Source organism: Coregonus clupeaformis, chromosome 9 (assembly GCF_020615455.1).
Source record: "Coregonus clupeaformis isolate EN_2021a chromosome 9, ASM2061545v1, whole genome shotgun sequence".
In the NCBI taxonomy this organism is placed as follows: Eukaryota; Metazoa; Chordata; class Actinopteri; order Salmoniformes; family Salmonidae; genus Coregonus; species Coregonus clupeaformis.
In genome coordinates this window covers 40950377-40976312 of record NC_059200.1, presented here as the reverse complement: position 1 = coordinate 40976312, position 25936 = coordinate 40950377, and the positions used below count along the sequence as shown (strand labels likewise).

Genomic DNA, 25936 nt, shown 5'->3' with positions numbered 1-25936 from the left:
GCTACGGGGCGATAGTCATTTGGGTATGTCACCTTGTTTTTCTTGGGCACTGGGACGATGGTGGTCTCCTCAAAGCAGGTGGGAACTACAGCATGGGACAGGGACAGGTTGAAGATGTCCGAGAAGACGCCTGCCAGCTGGTTAGCTGGCAGGCTGGGGGCGGCAGGTAGCTTAGTGGGTAAGAGCGTTGTGCCAATAACCGAAAGGTCGCTGGTTCTAATCCCTGAGCCGACTAGGTGAAAAATCTGTCTGTGCCCTTAAGCAAGGCACTTAACCCTAATTGCTCATGTAAGTCGCTCTGGATAAGAGCGTCTGCTAAATGACTGAAATGTAAATGTAGCACACACACTGAGGACACGGCCAGGGATGCCATCTGGCCTGGCGGTTTTGTGAGTATTCACTCTTTTGTGAGTTTTCCTCATGTACGCCTCGGCGAGCAAAAGCACCTGGTCGTCCGGAGCAGCGAGCGTCTTCCTGGATGGCTCGGTATTGTCTTCCTCGACTCGAGCATAGCATGTGTTAAGCTCGTCTGCGAGGTAGGCTTCGGTTGGCACCGCACAGCTGGATTTGCCTTTGTAGTCTGTGATAGTCTGTAGTCATTACCACGTGACGAAACTGAGTTGTCGAACATCAATTCAAGTTTGAGTCTGTATTGTCTTTTAGTGCCCCTAATGGATTTGCGGAGCTCGTACCTGCTTGCCTTGTACGCGCCACCGAGTCATCGGGGTTCGTTCTGCTGACATTGAATGCTGCAGTACAGGCTCTCAGCATTGTACGGATATCTCCATTCATCCAGGGTTTTTGTTTTGGGTATGTCCGGATTGTTATTGTGGGTACAACATCAACACATTTCCTAATGAAGACTGTGACTGACTATGTATATTCCTCAATATTTGAACATATTCCAATCGGTATTCTCAAAACAATCCTGCAGCATTGAGTCTGCCTCCTCTGTCCAGCGCCACACTATTCTCTGTGTGGTGGCTCCCTCTTGAGTTGCTGCTGGTAGTCGGAGTAGGAACAGAGACGTGATCTGATTGGCCGAAGTGGGGGCAGGTGAACAAGTCGGGTGAACAGGAGCTCCCGATGTTTTCAACTTCGGTACACCAGAAATTGTTTATGAGGAAACATACCCCTCCCGATGTTCGATGCATTCGGAATATGCAGAAGCCGTCTGGTTGAATAGCAGATTTGAGTGTATTGTCCATAAGCCACGTCTCAGTAAAAACAAACACACATCATTCCCTGATGTCCCTCTGCGATTGAAGCCTTGCTCTGAGTTCACAAAGTTGATTTTCCAGCGATTGGACATTAGCCATCAGGATACTAGGATACTGAACTAATTTAGTCTTGCCTAAACAAAGGGGGTGAATTATATTTTAGTAATACATTTTTTATACATTTGTAGAATTTGCTCTTCACTTTGACATTATGGAGTATTTTGTGTAGAACAATGACAAAAAAATCGCAATTAAATCTATTTCAATCCAACTTTGTAACGCAACAAAATGTGAAAAAATCCAAAGGGAGTGAATACTTATGATACCCACTGTATGTAAAACACAACTTTTAGCTTTCACCCTGTAAGTTTTACTGTGGTGTCAGAAGGAATAACTCAGTAATGTGTCTGCATCTGGGCACTTCTGAGAGAGCGGGAATGAGGGAGAGTAGGAGAATCGGATGGATTTCATTACTGGCTTGCTCGAGTATAATGAAGAGACAGGATATGGGGCTCTCCTCCGTGGCTGGAAGAGGGAGGTGATGGTTAGTGTGAGGTGGGGCAGGAGAGGTTTGATGGAAATTTGCCCGCAATCGCCTTAATCCATTATTTGAGGGACTTCGTGTGAATTTGATGTAATCAGTGTCGAGTTCATTCGGTGGCACTTATAGATGGTGTTAATGTCTTTCTGTTACACACTGACCTTGAACCATGAGGCGAACGGAGAACAACCAAGTCCATATACGTCATGTTATATTATCCAGTCAGAATGGCCTGGTTGTTATTCTAAAAGAGAATGTTCTCTGTGAACTGTATGTAGGCCTACATTTAACTTACCTTTAAATAAAAAGGTAAATGGATACGTGAATAGGGGATGGGATTTTTTATTTTTTATTGACTTGTCACAACTAACTTGACGTCAGGCCTAAAGATTTATAAACTCCATTTAGGCTGGATTGATCTCTTTTTTTAAGCGGCGTTGCTACTGCTCTGAAAATAGATTTGAGATTGGGAGAAATGTGTTGAAAAAACACAGCTACCAATAACTCATTATTTTTCTTCTATGAGAGTTTTTTTTTAGGCTATTATTTACGCTATGAATTACATTTATAAAGGAATGCTTAAATACCTTTTGTCACAATTTTAACCCGTCCTCTTGTTCTTATAACATTGCCAATATGTCGTTAATTGTCTATGGAAAGATGACACTCACGAACATAATGGTGTTCTCCATTTTTCTCTATGACTCCCACAAGTCTCTTGGGACTCGTCTGAAGTTGGTACAGTCGATCTGCCAACTTCTGTCTGTAGCATCAGAACAGTTTGGGCTAAACACTAATAGACTCTCACGAACACAGACGTCAGTTGTTTTGCTCTAGGACGCCACAGGCCTCAAGACTCATCTGAAGGTACCCCCCCCCCCCCTGGCTTCGACTGTTTAGTGCCAAAAATAAGGGGTTAGATACATGTAGAAAACATATATATGTTTTCTACATGGCTTCTACCAAGGATCATTTTGCTATTTGATTTTAGAATTTTGAAGTATCAAAAGAAGTAAAATAAATGTTTCATCAAATATTTGTTATTTTCTTTTCTTTTGATACTTCAAAATTCTAAATCAAATAGCAAAATGATCCTTGGTAGAAGCCCCTCCCCCGGCTTAGACAGGGCTTAGACTGTAATGGATTAATATAAGGGGCGGCAAAGTATGTCCGGCCCGCCGGGCACTTCAATCCGGCCTGCGAAATATTTTTTTTAATGTATTAAATATTATTATATTTGAGTTACGATTTTTGGCCTAAAATTACTCAATCCATGATATACAAACAACCTCCAATAGATGGCGCTGTAGCCTGGCAGCGCACTCTGTATTTGGGCCTACAGTCAGATTCAGAATGCGCTCAGTCATCATAGCCACTTCATTGCTTGATGACTTTTGAAGTGAAAAATTAGTGCTGCGAAAATGAGAAGTGGACTCTGAATGTCGTGTGTTTAAAGAAGAATGGACAGAAAAATACTTTTTTACTAATATCGGACATAAGGCGGTATGTCTGATATGCCAAGAAAGTGTAGCAGTTTTTAAGGAATATAATCTCAATTGTCATTTTTCAAGCAAGCATGCTAAAGCTGGAACATTTTGTCAAAGTGGATGTAAAATTTGTCAACTTTATATGGGCAAGGGGGCTTAACCATCGTCAGTTCATTCAGCTGCTCAATGACACAGAGGCAGAGCACCAGGACTTGTTGTACCATTCAAATGTGCGCTGGCTAAGCCTGGGAAAAGTATGTCGCTGTATGTGGGAACTGAGAGGGGAGATGGGTATGTTCCTTGATACGGTTGGTAAAGCTGACGACTTCTCCGAATTGAAAGACACGGACTGGCTAGGCGACTTTGCTTTCGGTGTGGACATATTGGGGCATCTGAACGATCTAAATGTGAAACTGCAGGGAAATTGTGCCCACATCGCAGTGCCGCATTGAGACATACAGTAGCAGTATCGATCTGCATGCTGAGTTTTCCCACCGCTTCTCAGACTTCACCAAGATTGAGACTGAGCTGGAGTTTGTATCATGCCCTGTCTTTCGACAGTGAGAAAGCACCACCAGATACACAATTGGAGCGCATCGACATCCAATGTGACAGTGCTTTGAAGGAGAAGTACAAAACAGCAACAATAGACCAGTTCTATGGCTCACTGAATGAAACAAAGTTTCCAAACATTACAAAGCACGCCCAAAGGATGCTTGTTTTATTCGGGTCCACATATGTGTGTGAACAAACTTTCTCAGTCATGAATTACAACAAATCCCGTCACAGGTCAAATTTAACAAATGACCACTTGTCAGCTGTTCTGAGAATCTCTAAATCAAAGATGACCCCAGACTTTGATGCCCTTACCAAGAGAGGTGACCAGACCCTTTGTTCACATTTAAGACTCAAATAACAGTGACTGGGGTAGGCAAAGATTATGCTTTTTCATGGTGATGGTTATGCAGTGAGAATTATCCAACAATGCACTTGGATACAAATCAAAATCAAATCCAATTTACAGTGAAATGCTTACAAGCCCTTAACCAACAATGCAGGTAATAACTAATCAGTCAGATTTGGGCTGAGGTGATTGGATAACTGTAAATATGGCTCACAGTGGAGATGAGAATTGTTCCTTAAACCTCTTAAGGATCAGACCCTTTTTTTCAATTTTCGCCTAAAATGACATCTAACTGCCTGTAGCTCAGGACCTGAAGCAAGGATATGCATATTCTTGATACCATTTGAAAGGAAACACTTTGACGTTTGTGGAAATGTGAAATTAATGTAGGAGAATATAACACATTAGATCTGGTAAAAGATAATACAAACAAAACAACATGCGTTTTCTATTTGTTTTGTTCCATCATCTTTGAAATGCAAGCGAAAGGCCACAATATATTGCCATTTAGGAGCAATTTGGATTTTGGGCACTAAATTTTGAAGCATTGCAATATTGGACTATTTTGTATCAAGTCTGCCCAAATGTGCCGAGTTTGACAATTTATACATTTTCAAGTACATAACTATAGAGAACATACAAAATGATATGGTAATACAAAATGTAAGTTTACACACTCCAAGTAATGTCATACATGATGGATCATTAGCTTATACACGAACTTTCACACATCTAGATGGACAGCAGGGGTTCAAACTGTAGAACCGTTCCTACATTTTGAATATAAAAACATTGATTTTATCAAACATAACTACCCTTAGGATGACAAATCAGAGCAAGATTACTGAATATAAGTACAATATTTACCTTCAGAGGTGAATGAATCAAACCAGTTGCCGTGTTAAGTTTGTTGTTGTTGTGCACTCTCCTCAAACAATAGCATGGTATTTTTTCACTGTAATAGCTACTGTAAATTGGACAGTGCAGTTAGATTAACAAGAATTTAAGCTTGCTGCCCATATAAGACATGTCTATGTCCTGGAAAGTTTTATGTTACTTACAACAGTCATGCTAATCACATTAGCGCACGTGAGCTCAACCGTCCTATATATGGGACACCGATCCCGTAGAGGTTAATATGCTTTCAAAAACAGACCATTCCAAATTAAACTGCTCTTACCATATGTTTCACTCAAATTTTTGAATAGTTTTCTTTACACATCTGCTGTTACATTTTGCATGTCTTCTATTTTTAAGTTTGCATATTGTGACTGTTTGATTTTTTTACTATTTTCGACATTGTAGAATAATAGTGAAGACAACAAAACTATGAAACAACACATGGAATCATGTAGTAACCAAAAAAAGTGTTAAACAAATCAAAATATATTTTATATTTGAGATTCTTCAAATAGCCACCCCTTGCCTTGATGACAGCTTTGCACACTCGTGGCATTCTCTCAACCAGCTTCATGAGGTAGTCACCTGGAATGCATTTCAATTAACAGGTGTGCCTTCTTAAAAGTTAATTTGTGGAATTTCTAACCACCTTAATGCGTTTGAGCCAATCAGTTGTGTTGTGACAAGGTAGGGGGGGTATACAAAAGATAGCCCTATTTGGTAAAAGACCAAGTCCATATTATGGCAAGAACAGCTCAAATAAGCAAAGAGAAACAACAGTCCATCATTACTTTAAGACATGAAGGTCAGTCAATACGGAACTTTTCAAGAACTTTGAAAGTTTCTTCAAGTGCAGTCGCAAAAACCATCAAGCGCTATGATGAAACTGGCTCTCATGAGGACCGCCACAAGAATGGAAGACCCAGATTTACCTCTGCTGCAGAGGATAAGTTCATTAGGGTTACCAGCCTTCACTTGGTTTCAAAAACTCAATGTGGCCCTTGAGCCAAAAGGTTTGCCCACCCCTGGATTAATACCTAGAATATTTTTCATTGTGCTCCTACATTTCTGTATGTGCTCCTGCATTTTTCAATTTAGGCTTGTAAAAAATGTCAACGTAGAGCCCTGGGACGTTTGTTGAAGTAGCCGTCCATTTCTGTTATGCCTGTGGACTTTTTATTCATATTCAAGTATGGAAGCATGCTTTTGTAAGCACTCACTGCAGTATTCTAAGGTCTTCTGTGGCCATGTCTTTATGCGTACCGTTCCTCATAAACCACTCTCCATGCACATGTTAATCTCTCCTTGTCCACAAAGCACCTGAAAAAAATATGTTTGTTCGTATGTGTGTGCGTGTGTTTGTCTGTTATTTTGTGTGGGTGGGTCTGTCCAGAGCTCCTGGAGTCCTTACTAGAGCGATGCAGTGTGTACATATGTGTGTCTGAATGCATGTTCTGTGTGTGTTGTAACTCCCCTCTCTCCTGTCTCTCTCCCTTTTAGAGCACCTTAAGGCGTCTCTGGAGGAGTACATGGTGCGGATGCCCAAGGTGAGGATCTTGCGCACCAAGAAGAGGGAGGGGCTCATCAGGACACGTCTGCTAGGGGCGGCCGCCGCCAAGGGAGAGGTCATCACTTTCCTCGACTCGCACTGTGAAGCCAACGTCAACTGGCTGCCCCCGCTGCTGGGTGAGTCATCCTGTTAGAACACACTGAGTATTGCTTTGCTTTCTGGTCAATCTGTGGTAGATGAATATAATTACTGATCTGAACAATGTGCCCATTACCTTGTCCAAAGGAGGGACATTTCACGGTTACACTGATGTTTGACTTTGGCCGTGTACCTCTTTCTCTCTCGCTCTCTCAGACCGTATCGCCACAAACAGGAAGTCCATCGTCTGTCCGATGATCGACGTGATCGACCATGACAACTTTGGCTATGAGACACAGGCGGGTGACGCCATGCGAGGAGCGTTTGACTGGGAGATGTACTACAAACGCATCCCCATCCCCTCTGAGCTGGCAAAAGAGGACTCTAGCGAACCCTTCGAGTGAGTATTACTGGACCAGACAACACATCAGGGCCCAGCAAATCAGCACATGTACAATGATCATATTCCAGTTTGTGTCCATTCATTTTCTGTGTGATTGCCAGTGCAGAAGTGAGACGTGGGTTAGATGCAGTGACAGGGAACATTTTGGAGGGCAAAAGTCCATGCTGGTGTGAAGGCCTCTAAATCCCTCCGAGCTCTATGCTCCATGGCTACTGGCCTGGTAGACAATATGCTCCCCTCCTCTTTCATTGCAAGATGAGACAAGGCTTCCCTGGGCTCCATGCTTATGTGAGTGCTCCCTTAGAGGTCAGTAGACTGAAATTGGGAATATCAGCTTTGCAATTCTAATTCAAACTAAATTGTGACTGAATATTCATGGGCGATTAAATGGGATTCTAATTCTTATGGAGCGACACAGGATAGCATGATGAAAATCTGAGGGATGGAGGGAGGGGTGGAATACGAACGACGTGGTGCCAGTGAGGGAGTAACGTCAGAAGAGCAGTCCTCTTTTGATAAGTGCTTTACATGGTCTCCGCTGTTACCTTCCTTCCTTATCTGTGCGGTGCAGCCTGTGGGTTCATGGCTGTTGACTGCCAAAGACTTCTGCCTTTTGAATGCCCCAAACAGAAGTACTTCAGCATGCCAGACTCAAACCATTTGCCCTTGGAAGATAAAAAAACAAACAGAACTTGGCTGTTACCATTCTAGCTACTTCAGGATTTTTCCTAATGCTTGGGAAGACCCGGAGTGCTCTGAGCTCCCAGCCTCCCACTGTCTGCCCTGTTTCCTTAATTGATCATCCTATCGGAGAGGCTTAGGAACCAGATGTGTGCCTGCCTGTCTTCCTGCCTGTCCGGCTCTCTCTCATGAGTCAGAGTGAAATGTCAAACTTTTCTCCCCCCTCCAATATCAATCCAGAGAGGGTTCATCTCTGCCTCCAATTTAGAGTTGAAGGGGGCCACTGACTTCCATGACAGCCCGTGGCGTTCATGCGGGAAGTGTGTGTGTTGCCAGGGCCTGTTCTGTTGGGAGGGCCTGTAATGTGAGACGGCAGCGAGCGTAGTGGAGACTGTAGTGTGTCTCATTCGGACACCCTGCCTATTTAATTGTCTCATTGTCTCCCTCTGACAGCCCTTCCGGTCAGGGACACCTCTCCAGTAATAAGGATGTCATTCAGGGTCCACCCCAAATCCGGTCCAAATCCTGTCTGCCTTTACGGGCCATCGATAAACACTACATTCATCATTACCCGTCTGCAACTCTGATTTATTAGAACCTGTCAGATAAGTTTGAATGGCCTGAGAGTGAAGACTCATCAAATCACAGAGGAACAAATGACTACGGTTGAGCGTGAAAAGCCCTGCAGCATTGCCGTTCTTGACACACTCAAACCGGTGCGCCTGGCACCTACTACCATACCCCGTTCAAAGGCACTTCAATATTTTGTCTTGCCCATTCACCCTCTGAATGGCACACATACATAATCCGTGTCTCAATTGTCTCAAGGCGTAAAAATCCTTATTTAACCTGTCTCCTCCCCTTCATCTGCACTGATTGAAGTGGATTGTGACATCAATAAGGGATCATAGCTTTCACCAGGATTCACCTGGTCAGTCTGTTTTGTGCACTCAATTTACATCCTTGGGATTCACAACAAGACTTAGGCCTTTATTTTAATTCAGAGCCACTTGAGGGAAGTGATCCTACAGTGGAGCTGGAGTGCCATTATGTGTTTGCCATTGTGTGTTTGCCATAGACCACTGCGCCTCCCGAGTGGCGCAGTGGTCTAAGGCACTGCATTGCAGTGCTAGCTGTGCCACTAGAGATCCTGGTTCGAATCCAGGCTCTGTCGATGCCGGCCGCGACCGGGAGACCCATGGGGCGGCGCACAATTGGCCCAGTGTTGTCCAGGAAAGGGGAGGGAATGGCCGGCAGGGATGTAGCTCAGTTGGTAGAGCATGGCGTTTGCAACGCCAGGGTTGTGGGTTCGATTCCCACGGGGGTATAAAAAATAATGTATGCACTCACTAACTGTAAGTCGCTCTGGATAAGAGCGTCTGCTAAATGACTAAAATGTAAATGTAATTATGCGTTGAGTATGACGCCTATTATGCCGTGGCGTTGATGGTTTCATTGTTTTTGTGTTGTTCAGAGAACCCCCAGGTAAAGCTGAGCCGCCTGCACGTAACTCTCAAATTGATGAGTCTAGTTGCGTTATAAAGCCTTCGTCTGGCACAAACGGTCTATAAAGACTGTTGTAAACCGCGAGCCTGCCATTTCCTGGCTTCAAACCACCTTTCCTAACTGATTTACACACTTTTGATTGGTATGAATATCTTCCTGTCCTTTTGGTTGGTTTGAAGCCAGTGATTGATTTAAAGGACAGTGTCATCATGTTGGGGTATGAGTGTGACAGGTATTGGCATTGTATACTCCCCTTCTGTCCTTGAGGTCTCCTGTGATGGCTGGTGGACTCTTCGCCGTGGACAGGAAGTGGTTCTGGGAGTTGGGAGGATATGACACAGGACTGGAGATCTGGGGAGGAGAGCAGTACGAGATCTCTTTCAAGGTAAAATGACACTGGACGCAAAGACAGCTTTGTTGATTTTGGGAAGATTACCTTATTGACTTACAGTTGTGTTCTTGGATTTTTAGTCCTGGAGATACACAGGGTGTGCAGGCTTTTGTTCCAACCCTAGTACTACTGTAACACTTCATAATAAGGGGCTTCATAATAAGTTGGTCCCGTGTGGCTCAGTTGTTAGAGCATGCGCTTGCAACGCCAGGGTTGTGGGTTCGAGTACCACCAGGGACAAGTACAAAAATGTATGCACTCATTACTGTAAGTTGCTCTGGATAAGAGTGTCTGCTAAATGACAAATGTATAAGTTGACTAGTTGAGTCAGGTGTACTGGACTGGAACAAAGGCTTACTCACCCCGTAGTTCTCCAGGACCAGGGTTGAAGAACAATAATATCACCACCAACAAGCTGAAGCCACCGCTGCCTAGTTTAATCAGAAGCCCATTAACTAATGAGCTCTAAGGCAACGATGGAAGTTGGCATTTAGATTTCACCTCATATTTCAATCATTTTGGTCCAAATCTGCTCTGCTTCTCCAAGAGCTCCTACATCCATCAAACTCAGAAACCATATTAGATTATGCTTTAGAGTTCTGCTTCACTGTGAATTATTCTATAGGATAGCCATTTATTATGTGGACTCGCACGCATGTAAAGCACGAGTCTCCCCATTGTCTCCAAACCCCAGCCCTCCTCTTCCCCTTTTGGAGCTAAAGTGTTTAAAATAATTGAATTGTGGTTTTAAAACAACAAGGTTCTTGCAGACTCACTTATATTCAGCTCACTGGTACTGCCGGTGTACATAAAGTCTGCAGAAAGTCGAAGTGGCACTCCTCTACTTGGCTAAAGACTGCATTAGAACATGAAACCCTGGGAGAAAGTTTGGAGAGGGTGCAGCAAAACCCATCCTCTCATCCTTCCTCTTGTCAAATTAAAGAGGTTGATTCGCCGTCTAGACTCTTGACAGATCTCAGGCCTGGTCTGGGAATAGGACGGAGACCAAAATGTTCAAAGCGGCCCAAAATTCACTCAGATCATTCTGTAACCTTTTACAAATGTAATGCTGTGACTCCACTGTTGGAATGCAGAGATAAACTGATATAAAAGGATAATAAAACCATGGCAGAGACAAGAGAATATTCTCTTCATTGCTGCCAGATGATACTTTGGTAATACAGCCAGTGAAGGATATGACACGGGACTGGAGATCTGGGGAGGAGAGCAGTACGAGATCTCTTTCAAGGTAAATAACACTGGACGCAAAGACTGCTTTGTTGATTTTGGGAAGATTACCTTATTGACTTACTGTTGTGTTCTTGGATTTCTAGTCCTGGAGATACACAGGGTGTGCAGGCTTTTGTTCCAACCCTAGTACTACTGTAACACTTCATAATAAGGGGCTTCATAATAAGTTGGTCCCGTGTGGCTCAGTTGGTAGAGCATGCGCTTGCAACGCCAGGGTTGTGGGTTCTACAGTGGAGCTGGAGTGCCATGCACTTGTCCTGGCCTACTAGCACTGATTTTGCTGATAAACACTTTGTTGAGGGAAAATGTACTTGCTACGATTATGATATGTTGTCTCACTTAGCTATCTTAAGGTGAATGCAGAAATGTAAGTCTCTGGATAAGAGTGTCTGCTAAATTATTATTATTATTTTAATGTAAATGTAACCACAAACTTTAAATAACTCTAAATAGCACTTCACATTTGCCAAGATCCACCCCTCAGTTGACAAATGCAAATGTTAGGCCCCACTGTGGGCAGAGAGAAAGTGATTGTGGAGTGCTGCTTTGGTAACTGTCATTGGCTGTAGTGTCTTCTCTATTGTAGACTGCCCACCCTGCTCCGTACTTCAGTGGTTTTAGAGGTCGTCAGTAGAGGTAGAGGGATTAGCAGCGCTGCACACTAATCCACTGACAGCACTTTGCTAGAACTTTTGATCCCACTTTCTCATTAAATATAAATGTTTTTAGAGAAGACATAACATTCCAAGTGGAGCGCGGTGGTCAGGGAGGGCACAGGGTTCAGAGGTCAGACAGAGTGACCCTGCCGTGGATGCTAATGCGATAGGAGTAGGATGAAGTTACCCCTAACCTCTGTTATAGGGTCAGATATGTTGTATTCCCCTAATGCAGGGATCATCAACTAGATTCAGCTGATGGTCAGGAGGCCGAAACATAATTATAAATAATTTGTAGACCTGCAAATTGACCGCAAGAAGCCCAAACAGATATAACATTTGACTAAAACATAATCACTTCAAACCTTTCTTACATTTGTATACAATCACATATACCCTAAAACTTCAATTAAACACAGTCTCAAATAGCCGGCTGTCCCTTTTTAATAGCCGGGCAATGGCACACATTTCAGCAAAAAAGTGCCTGTTTCAAATAGACGCCGGGTCTAAATGAATTGTTGAGGTTACAATGCATTACCATGAATTGTTTACGAGGTTTAATGTTTGATTTGTTACATTAAGTTATTCAGTAATGACTCGAAAAAATTATGGCAATCATCTGTTTTTATCGGCAGTAAGAAACTGCTAGCCATTGGCTGCAAACATCTAAGAACTGCTAGCTTAACTGGCAAGCACAAAAACAGTCAACAACTTCGGGAGTACAGACCAGACTATGCGAGTGGAGCGAGGAGCGGAGTGTGCCCAATTTGACTGGAGCGCAGAGCGAGTTTCCCAAAGGCTGGAGCGTAGGCCTTCTCGCCTGCTCCAGTACCCGCTCACTTCACGGTTTGTTTATTTTTATTTATTTGGTCGTTATAAAAATAAGCTTTTGCTGTTTTGTTTTTTTAGGAGGTAGATCAGCTTTAATATTGCAGATAGATTGTGGCTTCTATCAATGTAATTGTCTGTATCATTTCCAATACCCCATATAGCTTTTGTATGTATGTATATATATATATATATATATATATATATATATATATACACACTACCGTTCAAAAGTTTGGGGTCACTTAGAAATGTCCTTGTTTTCGAAAGAAAAGCAAAAAAAATTGTCCATTATAATAACATCAAATTGATCAGAAATACAGTGTAGACATTATTAATGTTGTAAATGGCTATTGTAGCTGGAAACAGATTTCTAGGCAGAGTTGCAAAGAAAAAGCAAAATCTCAGACTGGCCAATAAAAAGAAAAGATGAAGATGGGCAGTCTGAGATATGGCTTTTTCTTTGCAACTCTGCCTAGAAGGTCAGCATCCCGGAGTCGCCTCTTCACTGTTGACGTTGAGACTGGTGTTTTGCGGGTACTATTTAACGAAGCTGCCAGTTGAGGACCTGTGAGGCATCTTGTTTCTCAAACTAGACACTAATGTATTTGTCCTCTTGCTCAGTTGTGCACTGGGGCCTCCCACTCCTCTTTCTATTCTGGTTAGAGCCAGTTTGCGCTGTTCTGTGAAGGGAGTAGTACACAGCGTTGTACGAGATCTTCAGTTTCTTGGCAATTTCTCGCATGGAATAGCCTTCATTTCTCAGAACAAGAATAGATTGACGAGCTTCAGAAGAAAGTTATTTGTTTCTGGCCATTTTGAGCCTGTAGAGAAACCCACAATTGCTGATGCTCCAGATACTCAACTAGTCTCAGGAAGGTCCGTTTTATTGCTTCTTTAATCAGCACAACAGTTTTCAGCTGTGCTAACATACAGTTGAAGTCGGAAGTTTACATACACCTTAGCCAAATATGTTTTTCACAGTTCATGACATTTAATCCTAGTAAATATTCCGTTTTAGGTCAGTTAGGATCACCACTTTATTTTGAGAATGTGAAATGTCAGAATAATAGTAGAGAGAATGATTTATTTAAGCTTTTATTTCTTTCATCACATTCCCAATGGGTCAGAAGTTGACATACACTCAATAAGTGTTTGGTATCATTGCCTTAAACAATTTAAACTAGATTCAAACGTTTCAGGTAGCCTTCCACAAGCTTCCCACAATAAGTTGGGTGAATTTTGGCCCATTCCTCCTGACAAAGCTGGTGTAACTGAGTCAGGTTTGTAGGCCTCCTTGCTCGCACACGCCTTTTCAGTTCTGCCCACAAATTTTCTATAGGACTGATGCCAGGGCTTTGTGATGGCCACTCCCAATACCTTGACTTTGTTGTCCTTAAGCCATTTTGCCACAACTTTGGAAATATACTAGGGGTCATTGTCCATTTGGAACACCCTTTTGCGACCAAGCTTTAACATCCTGACTGATGTCTTCAGATGTTGCTTCAATATATCCACATAATTTTCCTTCCTCATGATGCCATCTATTTTGTGAAGTGCACCAGTCCCTCCTGCAGCAAAGCACCCCCACAGCATGATGCTGCCACCCCCGTGCTTCACGGTTGGGATGGTGTTCTTCGGCTTGCAAGACATCCCCTTTTTCCTCCAATCATAACAATGGTCATTTTGGCCAAACAGTTCTATTTTTGTTTCATCAGAACAGAGGACATTTCCCCAAAAAGTACGATCTTTGTCCCCATGTGCAGTTGCAAACCGTAGTCCGGCTTTTTTATGGTGGTTTTGGAGCAGTGGCTTCTTCCTTGCTGAGTGGCCTTTCAGGTTATGTCGATATAGGACTCGTTTTACTGTGGATATAGATACTTTTGTACCTGTTTCCTCCAGCATCTTCACAAGGTCCTTTGCTGTTGTTCCGGGATTGATTTGCACTTTTCGCAACCAAAGTACGTTCATCTCTAGGAGACAGAACGCGTCTCCTTCCTGAGCGTTATGACGGCTGCGTGGTCCCATGGTGTTTATACTTGCGTACTATTGTTTGTACAGATGAACGAGGTACCTTCAGGCGTTTGGAAATTGCTCACAAGAATGGACCAGACTTGTGGAGGTCTACAATTTTTTCCTGAGGTCTTGGCTGATTTCTTTTGATTTTCCCATGATGTCATGCAAAGAGACACTGAGTTTGAAGGTAGGCCTTGAGATACATCCACTGGTACACCTCCAATTGACTCAAATGATGTCAATTAGCTTATCAGAAGCTTCTAAAGCCATGACATCTCATCACCCCGAGAAGAGAACACCATCCCCACAGTGAAGGATGGTGGTGGCAGCATCATGCTGTGGGGATGTCTTTCATCTGCAGGGACTGGGAAACTGGTCAGAATTGAAGGAATGATGGCGCTAAATACAGGGAAATTCTTGAGGAAAACCTGTTTCAGTCTTCCATAGATTTGAGACTGGGACGGAGGTTCACCTTCCAGCAGGACAATGACCCTAAGCATACTGCTAAAGCAACACTCGAGTGGTTTAAGGGGAAACATTTAAAAGTCTTGGAATAGCCTAGTCAAAGCCCAGACCTCAATCCAATTGAGAATCTGTGGCATGACTTAAAGATTGCTGTACACCAGCGGAACCCATCCAACTTGAAGGAACTGGAGCAGTTTTGCCTTAAAGAATGGGCAAAAATCCCAGTGGCTAGATTTGCCAAGTTTATAGACACATACCCCAACAGACTTGCAGCTGTAATTGCTGCAAAAGGTGGCTCTACAAAGTATTGACTTTGGGGGGATGAATAGTTATGCACGCTCAAGTTTTATTTATTTTTTGTCTTATTTATTTTTTGTTTCACAATAAAAAATATTTTGCATCTTCAAAGTGGTAGGCATGTTGTGTAAATCAAATGATACAAACCCCAAAAAAATCTATTTTAATTCCAGGTTGTAAGGCAACAAAATAGGACAAATGCCAAGGGGGGTGAATACTTTCGCATGCCACTGTATATATATTTATTTTCCTTTATTATTTTCCCCTAACCCTACCACCCCTCCCCTAATTGGAATAAACTAATGTACAACAATACTTATGCTTCCATTCCAGCTTATACATACTACATACATTTCACTGACAGTCAATTTTACATTAGTTATCTTAGTTTGTTTTTAGTCACAGCCTTCAGCTACCCTCAACCCCTCCCATCTATCTCTGAAGACCATCCAGTTTTGATTTCTAGCTGCCATATATTTTTCCACTGTGCTTTTGCTGTGTTTCAACGCACATGCTTTTTGTGTCATAGTTTGTTTCATGTTTTTACATATACCTTACATAAACTAATGGAAATGTTACTTTCTTTCAAATATTTATATTGAACAAAAATATAAATGTAACCTGCAATAATTTCAAAGATTTTATTGAGTTACAGTTCATAGAAGGAAATCAGTCAATAGAAATAGTCATTAGGCCCTAATTTACGGATTTCACATGATTGGGCAGGGGTGCAGCCATGGCCTAGCTAATCAGAATGAGTTATTCCCCACAAAAGGGCTTTATTACAGACAGAAATGCTCCTCATTTTTGTCTTTCTTTCTCAGTTTAGTGAGCATGCTTTTGAAGCACACACACATGGAGGATTACAAATCAGTATGAGGAGCTACCACGTGATGGTGCCTCCGACAGCCTCTCGTCCCCTTCAGGCCTGCAGCACACAACGTTTACAGTAGACTTGTTTTGGCCTGTGGCTCAAAGCTTTCACCTAACTCAGAAGTATCAACCTGAAGTATGTCACATTCACACAGTGACATTTCAGTCCGGCGTTCAGCATCATGCAGTCTTATACTTCAACTATACATGTTTCTATACACATTTTCTGGCTTGTCAGAGTTTCCTTCAATCTTAGCCAGGCCTGCTCATAATTGATGTGTTGGTCCAAAGAGCCCCAGGAGGCATTTGTAATAGTCTCACTCTCTGTCAGTATGGTGATGACATCACTGTATCGCTAATCGTAACTCCTGCCTCCCTCCTTTCCTGCTACCTTTATCTATCTTCCCTCCAATCCCTCCCTCTGGAACCACTCTCTCTTTTATCCCTCCCTGCTCGCCTAGTACCTGTCAGCCTCTCATGTCCTCGCACTGTTCACAGATTCACAGCTGCATGCTATGGGTACACGCAGACACAGGGGAGACACAAACTAACACAGCAGTGATGCCCTGACCCCCACACAGCTGTCTGTGTTAAACCTCTTTCTCTCTTTCTACCCTCTGCTTGCTCTCTCTGTCGGTCTTTCTCTTCCCCCTCAGGTGTGGATGTGTGGCGGGCGAATGGAGGACATCCCATGCTCCAGGGTGGGTCACATCTACAGGAAGTATGTTCCCTACAAGGTCCCCGGCGGGGTCAGCCTGGCCAGGGTGAGTGTTGGATTGGTTCCTAGACCCACCTTTCCCTCTCTATTCTCCTCTTTAGAAGGGATCTACAAAGATAAAAATGCCACAGTATGTGGAACCTATATTGCAGAATTTGTTATTTTAAGTGTCTAGTAAAGAGAGCATTCATCTCCTCTGCTGAGTTTCTCTGCAATAGTTGTATCCTCAGCAACACACACCTTTATATTGCAGCCACAAACCCACCCACTCTCGTCACACACATCAGGAATGCTGTGGAGTGTTTGAAGTGAATGTTGACTTTGTTCCACAGTCAGGCCCGGAGTGGGAATGAACGAGTGAGAAATTCCTCTTTCTTTCTGGTGGTGAATTGATTTAAACTCATCACGCACCCGCCTTGCGCTGTGTTTTAACAACTTGAGCATTCGGAAATAACAGAGACTCTTAACAAATGCATTTTGTGCACTAAGTTAGATAACTGACCTTGATGAGGAATACGCTGTAAAGACGCTTTAAACAGGTTTGCAGGTACGGAATTTTTAGATACCTTCTATGCTTTGTTATACACTACATGACCAAAGGTATGTGGACACCTGCTCGTCGAACATCTCATTCCAAAATCATAGGCATTAATATTGAGTTGGTCCCCCCTTTGCGCCTATAACAGCCTCCACTCTTCTGGGAAGGCTTTCCACTAGATGTTGGAACATTGCTGCTGGGACGTGCTTCCATTCAGCCACAATAGCATTAGTGAAGTCGGACACTGATTTTGGGCGATTAGGCCTGGCTCGTAGTCGGCGTTCCAATTCATCCCAGAGGTGTTCGATGGGGTTAAGGTCAGGGCTCTGTGCAGGCCAGTCAAGTTCTTCCACATCGATCTTGACAAACCATTTCTGTATGGAGCTCGCTTTGTGCACGGGGGAATTGTCATGCTGAAACAGGAAAGGGCCTTCCCCAACTGTTGCCACAAAGTTGGAAGCACAGAATCGTCTAGAATGTTGTACGCTGTAGTGTTCAGATTTCCCTTTACTGGAACTAAGGGGCCTAGCCCAAACCATGAAAAACAGCCCCAGACCATTATTCCTCCTCCACTAAACAGCCCTTACAGTTGACCGGGGCAGCTCTAGCAGGGAAGAAATTTGACAAACTGACTTGTTGGAAAGGTGGAATCCTATGACGGTGCCACGTTGAATGGCCATTTTACTGCCAATGTTTGTCTATGGAGATTGCATGGCTGTGTGCTTGATTTTATACACCTGTCAGCAATGGGTATGGCTGAAATGGCCAAAAACACTCATTGGAAGGGGTGTCCATATACTTTTGTGTATGTATATATAGTGTATTTCCACATTCTTTCGAAACCTTTGGAATGCAACTGAAACCATCCATTATGTATGCTGATCCCTGCCCAAACCATGTTTGGCTTGGTCGGATGTGTAATTGAAAACTATTGGCCTGTTTTTTGGGGTTACTTTTTGGCTTGTGTTCTCAGATGAAGAAGGCCTGTTTTGTCTGAGGGAGGAATGTTAATGACTGGATTGGGGTCAATAGTTTAACATGTATTTCTTCAGAAAGGAGATGCACCAACAAAGACACAAGCACCTTAGAAAAGGCCTCCAGTTAGACAAGGCCGCCTCTGCAATAGTTAAAATGCATACATAATACGTACATTCATATTGATTGATTTTCAATAACATGATGCCGAAAGAATGAAAACTGTGAATGATCGTGGGGTGAATATTGGACCTAAAATAGAAAGTGCCTATTAAGCACAACTTTGTGTTCAGCATCATCCTGGTTTCCCTTGTTCATTTTTTAAGTGGAGCTCCGAGAAAGGGTGGAATTCAGAGTCACAGAGGAGGCATTAATTGCTGGCCTGCGGCGCTGTTTCTTTTTTTTTGCTCCCACAAAACTTGACTGCAGCTGCCTTTCCTAGACCCCCAATCATTAGCACCACCCCACAGTAGAGTTGGGACTATAAACCGAAAATGATCGACACCCATCACTTTACGCAATATTGGTGATTTGTTAATGGGACAATTGATGGCTACAACGATCAAACTAGTAGTAGTAGTTTAAATGATCATTTTAAACTGTGGTGCACATTAATGCTAGAAACGTATCATTCTATTTATTGTTATCTCATCAATTCAGGCAATTTATTATTTTCCATATCGCCCAACTCTACCCCACAGGCACATCCCCCAAACCCCTCCTCAACCTGTCCTTGACTGAAATTAATGAGGTATTATACTGAACAAAAATATAAAACGCAACATGTAAAGTGTTGGTCCCATGTTTCATGAGCTGAAATAAAAGATCTCAGAAATGTTCCATACGCACAAAATGCTGTATTCCCTCAAATGTTGTGCACAAATTTGTTTACATCCATGTTAGTGAGCATTTCTCCTTTGCCAAGATAATCCATCCACCTGACAGGTGTGGCATATCAAGAAGCTGAATAAACAGCATGATCATTACACAGGAGCACCTTGTGCTGGGGACAATAAAAGGCCTCTCTAACATGTGCAGTTTTGTCACACAACACAATGCCACAGATGTCTCACGTTTTGATGGAGCGTGCAATTGGCATGCTGACTGCAGGAACGTCCACCAGAGCTGTTGCCAGAGAATTTAATGTTCATTTCTCTACCATAAGCCAACTCCAACATCATTTTAGAGAATTTGGCAGTACTTCCAACCGGCCCCACAACGGCAGACCATGTGTAACCATGCCAGCCCAGGACCTCCACATCCGGCTTCTTCACCTACAGGATCGTCTGAGACCAGCCACCTGGACAGCTGATGAAACTGAGGAGTATTTCTGTCTAATAAAGCCATTTTGTGGGAAAAACTCATTCTGATTGGCTGGGCCTGACTCCCCAATGGTTGGACCTGGCTCCCAAGTGGGTGGGCCTATGCCCTCCCAGGCCCATCCATGGCTGCACCCCTGTCCAGTCGTGAAATCCATAGATTAGGGCGTAATGAATTTATTTCAATTGAATGATTTCCTTATATGAACTGTAACAGTAAAATCGTTGAAATTGTTGCATGTTGCGCTTATATTTTTGTTCAGTATATTTTTGTTCAGCCATCCAGCAGTCAACGAGACCCCAGAGGACTGTTGGCATCCATCCCTCTCCTACAGTCATGGTGGAGCAACAGTGTTTTAACCCATTCTCTTCTCCCTTGGTCTCTGTACAGAACCTAAAGCGAGTGGCGGAGGTGTGGATGGATGAGTATGCAGAGTATATCTACCAGCGGAGGCCAGAGTACAGGCACCTGTCAGCAGGAGACATGACTGTGCAGAAGGACCTGAGGAGTAGCCTCAACTGTAAGAGCTTCAAGTGGTTCATGACAGAGGTGGCCTGGGACCTGCCCAAGCACTACCCACCTGTGGAGCCCCCTGCTGCCGCCTGGGGAGAGGTACACATTCATTTACTAGTTTCTTTAGAGCGAGAGACCGACAGCTAGAAAGATAAAAAGTTAGGAGATAGAGAGAAGCGCAAGCGAGACGGTAGATGGAGAGAAAGTTAGAAGAGAAAGGGAGAGACAGTGTCTGGCCTGTGACAGCCCGGTGTAACTGTGTCACTTCGTCACATCAGCCGTCAGAGGGCCAAGCTCCTGTCACAGCCTCCTCTTCATCATTACTCATCATCATCATCATCACACTTTTTCACTAAAGAGGAGAGCTGACAGTTAGAGCTGAGAGATCCAGACAGAGCCCTAGTCAGTGGTTAATACACTGACTAGTATTGAATGATGACTGGGCATTTCTGTCTTTCTCTGTTAACCGGTTTGTCTGCTTCTGTGTGTTCTAGCTGCGCAACTTAGGCAGTGACATGTGCATGGAGAACAAACACTTTTCGTCTGGGTCTCCCATCCGCCTGGAGACATGTCTTAAGGGGCGGGGCGAGGCCGGGTGGAGCCATGGACAGGTGAGGAGCTTAGTACACACCACTAAATTCAGACACCTGTCTGCTGTGACACGTACTAGTTTTCCTCTAGTTTTGCATACACTTAACTTCATTTTGTACTGTGTACAGACAGCTTTCTGCCTTCATAAGTACTACCAACACACACACACACGCGTTATGTTTTTCTTTTCTCGTGGGGAAGTAAACATTTCCATTCAAAATCCTACTTTCCCTAACCGTAACCCAAACCCTAAACCTAACCCCTAAGCTTAATGTAGCTTTCGTCCTGATAGGGACGTGGGAAATGTCCCCACGAGGGAGAATTTTCCTTATTTTACTATCCTTGTGGGGACTTTTGTGGATTTTAGGTCCCCACAAGGATAGAAGAACCAACCCCCACACACACACACTGGTGCCACTCTCTCACACACACACACACATGCACACTTCATTATCTCTTCTGTTCTAATGTAGTCCCATTTGTTCCCCTTGTCATCCAAAATAATTTTTAGAAGAGCTCATAACCGAATGTTGATGGATGGCCATGTTTTCTCTTTATTTTCTAAGTTGCCTGCTCTGACTCTGTGCTTTGACAGTTTAATTACAGTAATTTAAAGAGCTGTTGTAGTTTAATCTCTGTCATGGTTGCAATTTGTATTCAATGCTGGGACGACAAACTGCATCAGTGCAAATCAAAGAACTCTGTCTGGCTACAGTCCAAGCCGGGGCCTTTCGAATATTACAGCAGAGGAGCCCCTTCCAAACAACTATTTTGACCGATGTTGGAACTCCCAGGGCGGTTCTCTTCAACCCTAGTTCTGAAGACTCACACGGTGTGCAGGCTTTTGTTCCAGCTTATTATTAACACACCTCAAAGGCATGATGAGTTAAATCAGATGTTAGTACTGGGCTAGAACAAATGCCTGCCCTGTGGGTCTCCCAGGATCAGGAGTGACACTGGCTCCAAGAGGAGAGCTAGAAGTGGGGGCCCCTCTCCTGAGGTTTTCTGATCCAAGTTGTCTCTGCCCCCTCCAGGTGTTCACGTTTGGCTGGAGGGAGGACATCCGCGTGGGGGACCCCATGCACACTAAGAAGGTGTGTTTTGATGCCATCTCCCACAACAGCCCCGTCACCCTGTACGACTGCCACGGCATGAAGGGCAACCAGCTGTGGCGCTACAGGAAGGTAAGATCTCTCTTTCTCATTCACCCACACACACCCTCTTTTTCCAAGTAAAAAGACAAGTTTGTGAGTTGCTTGTGGTGCACTTTTTTGTTAAAGCCGAACAAGCTTCAAGATGTATTTTTGATCCTTTGTATTTCCTTCTCCTTTTGATAAAATGCCACAGGCTGCTACACATTGATAATGCAGTATTCGCCTAGATAGAAAACGACTTTCACCTGTTTAAGCTTGGTGTACCCTGTTAGAACAAAATGACTCCTAGTTTTCCATGCAGGCTAATAAGTATGTATTTATAAAATTACCTATTTTTGAAAATATTTTCAGTTAAATGCACTGTAATTAAATAATCATTACCATCTCTCTCGCCTCTTTTCTCTCCCTCCATCTCTGTAGGATAAAAGTTTATATCACCACATCAGTAACAGCTGTATCGACAGCAACCCCACAGAGAGAAAGGTGTTTATGAACACGTGTGACCCCAGCGTCCCCAGCCAGCAGTGGGTGTTTGAGAAGACCAACACCACGGTGCTGGAGACGTTCAACCGCAGTAACAACTGAGACCAGTAGGGGTCAGCACTGAGACTGAACCTGAATACCACTCACCCAGGGACTGTGTTGTTTTACTAAGACAGAAGTGTGCTGTTGTTTCTCTAAAGGGGTCTGGGGGGAAAAGAAGTGAAAGGGGGGGTTTAGCATTGGCAAGCCAGTCTAGACACATCAGTTATTGGGAGATGGAGAAAGGATGGCGCCTGAGAGGCTCTCTCTGTGGTGACGGGGACTTCCTGCGTCAGGGGGATTAGGTCTGTCACGGCATGGCCATTCTGGCGGTGGCCCATCTCACTTCCTTATTCACGCTCCGCTCTACTTCTCCGTGCATCTCCCAGGTGTCTCTGCCCATACGTCCATCTCCATCACCCTTCTTGAGTGAGCCTCTTACTCAGTCACTCTCTTTCCATTCTCTTCATTTGGAGCCCCTGCTCTGACAGCCCCCCCTGAGACTCCCACTGAACCAAACCCAGACTGACACTTGGGTAAAGCCAGCCAGAACCAACCACTCTGCAAAGCACCTTGCAAAGCACCGTGTTGATTCTTGGTTTTGTTTTCTTGCTATGCTCACTTGGCTAGCAGTTTCTCATTATTGGTTTCCTCTCTATTGCTTTGATCAAAAGTGGAGTTGGGCAAACTCTGTCCAAATGTAGAGGGGAAAGAAAAACCCTGCATATTTTAGAAGTTAATTTTTATATCTGAATGAATAATACTATAGTAGCAGCACTTTGTCTCAGCACTCTATCTATTCAAAGGGCTGTGATTTGATGCCAATGATGGATCTCTTCCATGTGATTTGTCCAGAGAGGGAACTGTAAGGGCTCTAACTACTGTCGGCAGTTTCTTTCTGTCCCATCCGCTGAACAGAGGCTCCATCTGCCTTCTGGGATGAACCCAGGCAGTCTCTGGAACGACCTCATTACGAAAACACTGAACCGTGTGGCAGAAAAACGCACTGAGGTCAGCAGCACCGAGACCGTAGACAGGCCATGGTGGCTTCCCAAACTCATCAGGAGTGTCTCTAGACTGGTTTGCCCAGGGGGAGGGGTTGGTGATGGGTATTATAGGTGTTTTAAATGCATTAAGCACTTGCAATGATAAACTTGAATGAAAATCTTAGTGCCTTGCTGGATGAGAGCAGAAGTATACGGTCTGACTTGGCCTGGCCTGGTGCCCTATTCAAGTCCTCCAACTCCTACACTGTCTCAGACTGACTGAGATGGTGGAGAGAGAGGCCATCTGAGGTGACACTGGCTCTTAACCATGGATGGGTTTCTACAACACTAATGTATTTGTAATGATAGTGAATAGCTGAAGAGACTATCAAACAACTATGTGTTCTCCTGCCTTTAAAAGTGAACAGCTTCCCTGCAAAGACCCTCTTTATGTTTATGATATGTCACCATCATGCCATGTTGTTATCATCAAAACCCAATAGGACATGCAAGCATTCATTAATATTGATTTCCTGTTCTTGTTGTTTTTGTTTAGGTTTTGTCGCGTTATTACTTTCTCAGCGTTTCATGTTTTCTTTATATGTTTTTCGTCTTAGTTTAGCCAATGAATATATTTCCTATATCTAATGCAATGATTTGACTTGGATGTTGTTCAGAAAGACTGCTTACATTGCCTGCTGTGTAGTTTAGTTTTTGTTTCCCTCTTCTCCTCTGAAATAATACCAAAGCAGGGTGCATGTAATATGCATGATGCAAAGATCACACCTTTCCTTAATCTAACCATCTTCCTAGCCTTTTCTGAAATCGATATCAATCAAATTGGCATAAATACTATTTTGTTAATTATTTTATCTGATGGAATTTGAGTACACTAGTATGTGTTGTAGATTTTAACTGTTGGCCAGCAGAGTTTAAACTAAAATAACAGTGTTCCTTCCATGTGTTGTGGAGAAAAGTTGGAGAAGTTCCATAAGGGAAGATCCACGTGGCACATTGGTATGAGATGCTGCACGATCAGGCTTTGGGCAACTTTACTTATGAAGCATCTTTATTGCAAAGTAATGTAATAATGTTGTATGTGTTCCTTCTTATTAAACTGAAATGTAGGACTGGCTGGGGAATCCAAAATTGCTCACTTTCTTTGATTTCACTTTCTAGAAATGTTCATAGTTTTACCCAGGCAAGTAAGCAGCATGTATGGAAGACCAAAGATTTACAAAATGGACAAATCTAAGTAAACTTGTTCAATGTCCTTTAAAAAACTGTTTTCTTGTTTATGTTTTTGGTTATTTATCCTTTTAGTTTTGCGTGTTATTTTTGCAATCCAAAATATTGAATTTCTGGCTATTCCAGCTAAATAGATTTCACAATTATGATAACAGAAGAATTAGATCTGTACTAGAATTATAAATTAAGTTGATGAATTGTCCCTTCTTTTACACTAATATTATTAGTGTAAGTAGCAAAATAACTTGACATGGTTTAAATTACCATAATAGAACTAAGGTTGGAATTCAATCAAACCAGCACTGAGGTTATAAAAAAAATTAGACCATGTCCATTGAGGGAAACTTTAAAAAACCCATTTTGATTTATGCTTTTTCTCTTGTGATGCATTGATCTATGTTCTCTTAAAATGCTCCACCAGTCAGTCCTGCACTGCCAATGCCAGAATGATGGGTTGAAACATGTTTACTTTAAAGAATTGACGTTTATATAGTAATGCTATGTTTGTGTCTGAGGGAATAAACAGGGTTGTTGTACCTTTGGACGAATAATAATCTTGCAAATGTGGTAAGACTCCCCCAAATCCATGGCAGTTAATTGAATACTTAGCAGACTGTTCAGTTTGTGGAACAAGGATATTTGCAGTACATTGACCCTGTCCATTGCACATGTAAATGGCATTTTATTTTGATTATGTCATGATTTATAACTTGGGTTGGAAGTGGTTTAAAAAAATGTAATTGTGGTTTTAAACTACATTTTATACAGTGCAATTTTTTCATGATCTTGTGTTAAAATTAAATATTCAGCTAAAATGTGAAGACAATACTTCTTTTTTTAAATAAAAGTTTGTAAGGTGTTAGACCATTGTTGGTCATTCACACAATGCTATGTACGTGTGTGCAATTTCTATTTGTAGGGAAGTATACATTTTGTATCATGAATATCCAATATTTTTTTTCTACTGACATAATGACTGTAAAAATGTATTTAGGTGTTTTAACACACTGTGTACAAATAAATTGGAATTGTATAATATTTTTTGCTGAAATTGTAAAATAAATGTTTCTATATTTGAATTATTTGTTCTATAGTTTTGGGGGATAAACATTTTACATTTGAGTCATTTAGCAGACACTCTTATCCAGAGCGACTTACAGTTTTATGTAGCAATAATCAAATCCCATCTCAAATTAGAAGAAACAAGCACATGCAGATAATGGAAATAATATTTCCAATTTCATTAAGTAATTTCATAATACGTTAATAAATTCACCATATGTGGGCCATGGTTGGTTGCATTT

General features: G+C 42.7%; 1 protein-coding gene across 1 annotated transcript in view; it reads left to right on the top strand.

Annotated features, from left to right (window-relative positions):
- LOC121573529 (polypeptide N-acetylgalactosaminyltransferase 10) overlaps positions 1-25670 on the top strand; it is a 115163-nt gene extending 89493 nt beyond the window's left edge. Inside the window, exons 5-12 of the mRNA XM_041885591.2 lie at positions 6553-6738; positions 6917-7100; positions 9558-9675; positions 16724-16831; positions 20009-20230; positions 20626-20742; positions 21757-21906; positions 22297-25670. Coding sequence (XP_041741525.1) covers positions 6553-6738; positions 6917-7100; positions 9558-9675; positions 16724-16831; positions 20009-20230; positions 20626-20742; positions 21757-21906; positions 22297-22461 — 1250 coding nt within the window. The 3' untranslated portion in view covers positions 22462-25670. The remainder of the gene's footprint in view (positions 1-6552; positions 6739-6916; positions 7101-9557; positions 9676-16723; positions 16832-20008; positions 20231-20625; positions 20743-21756; positions 21907-22296) is intronic.
- The last annotated feature ends 266 nt before the right edge of the window (positions 25671-25936 follow it).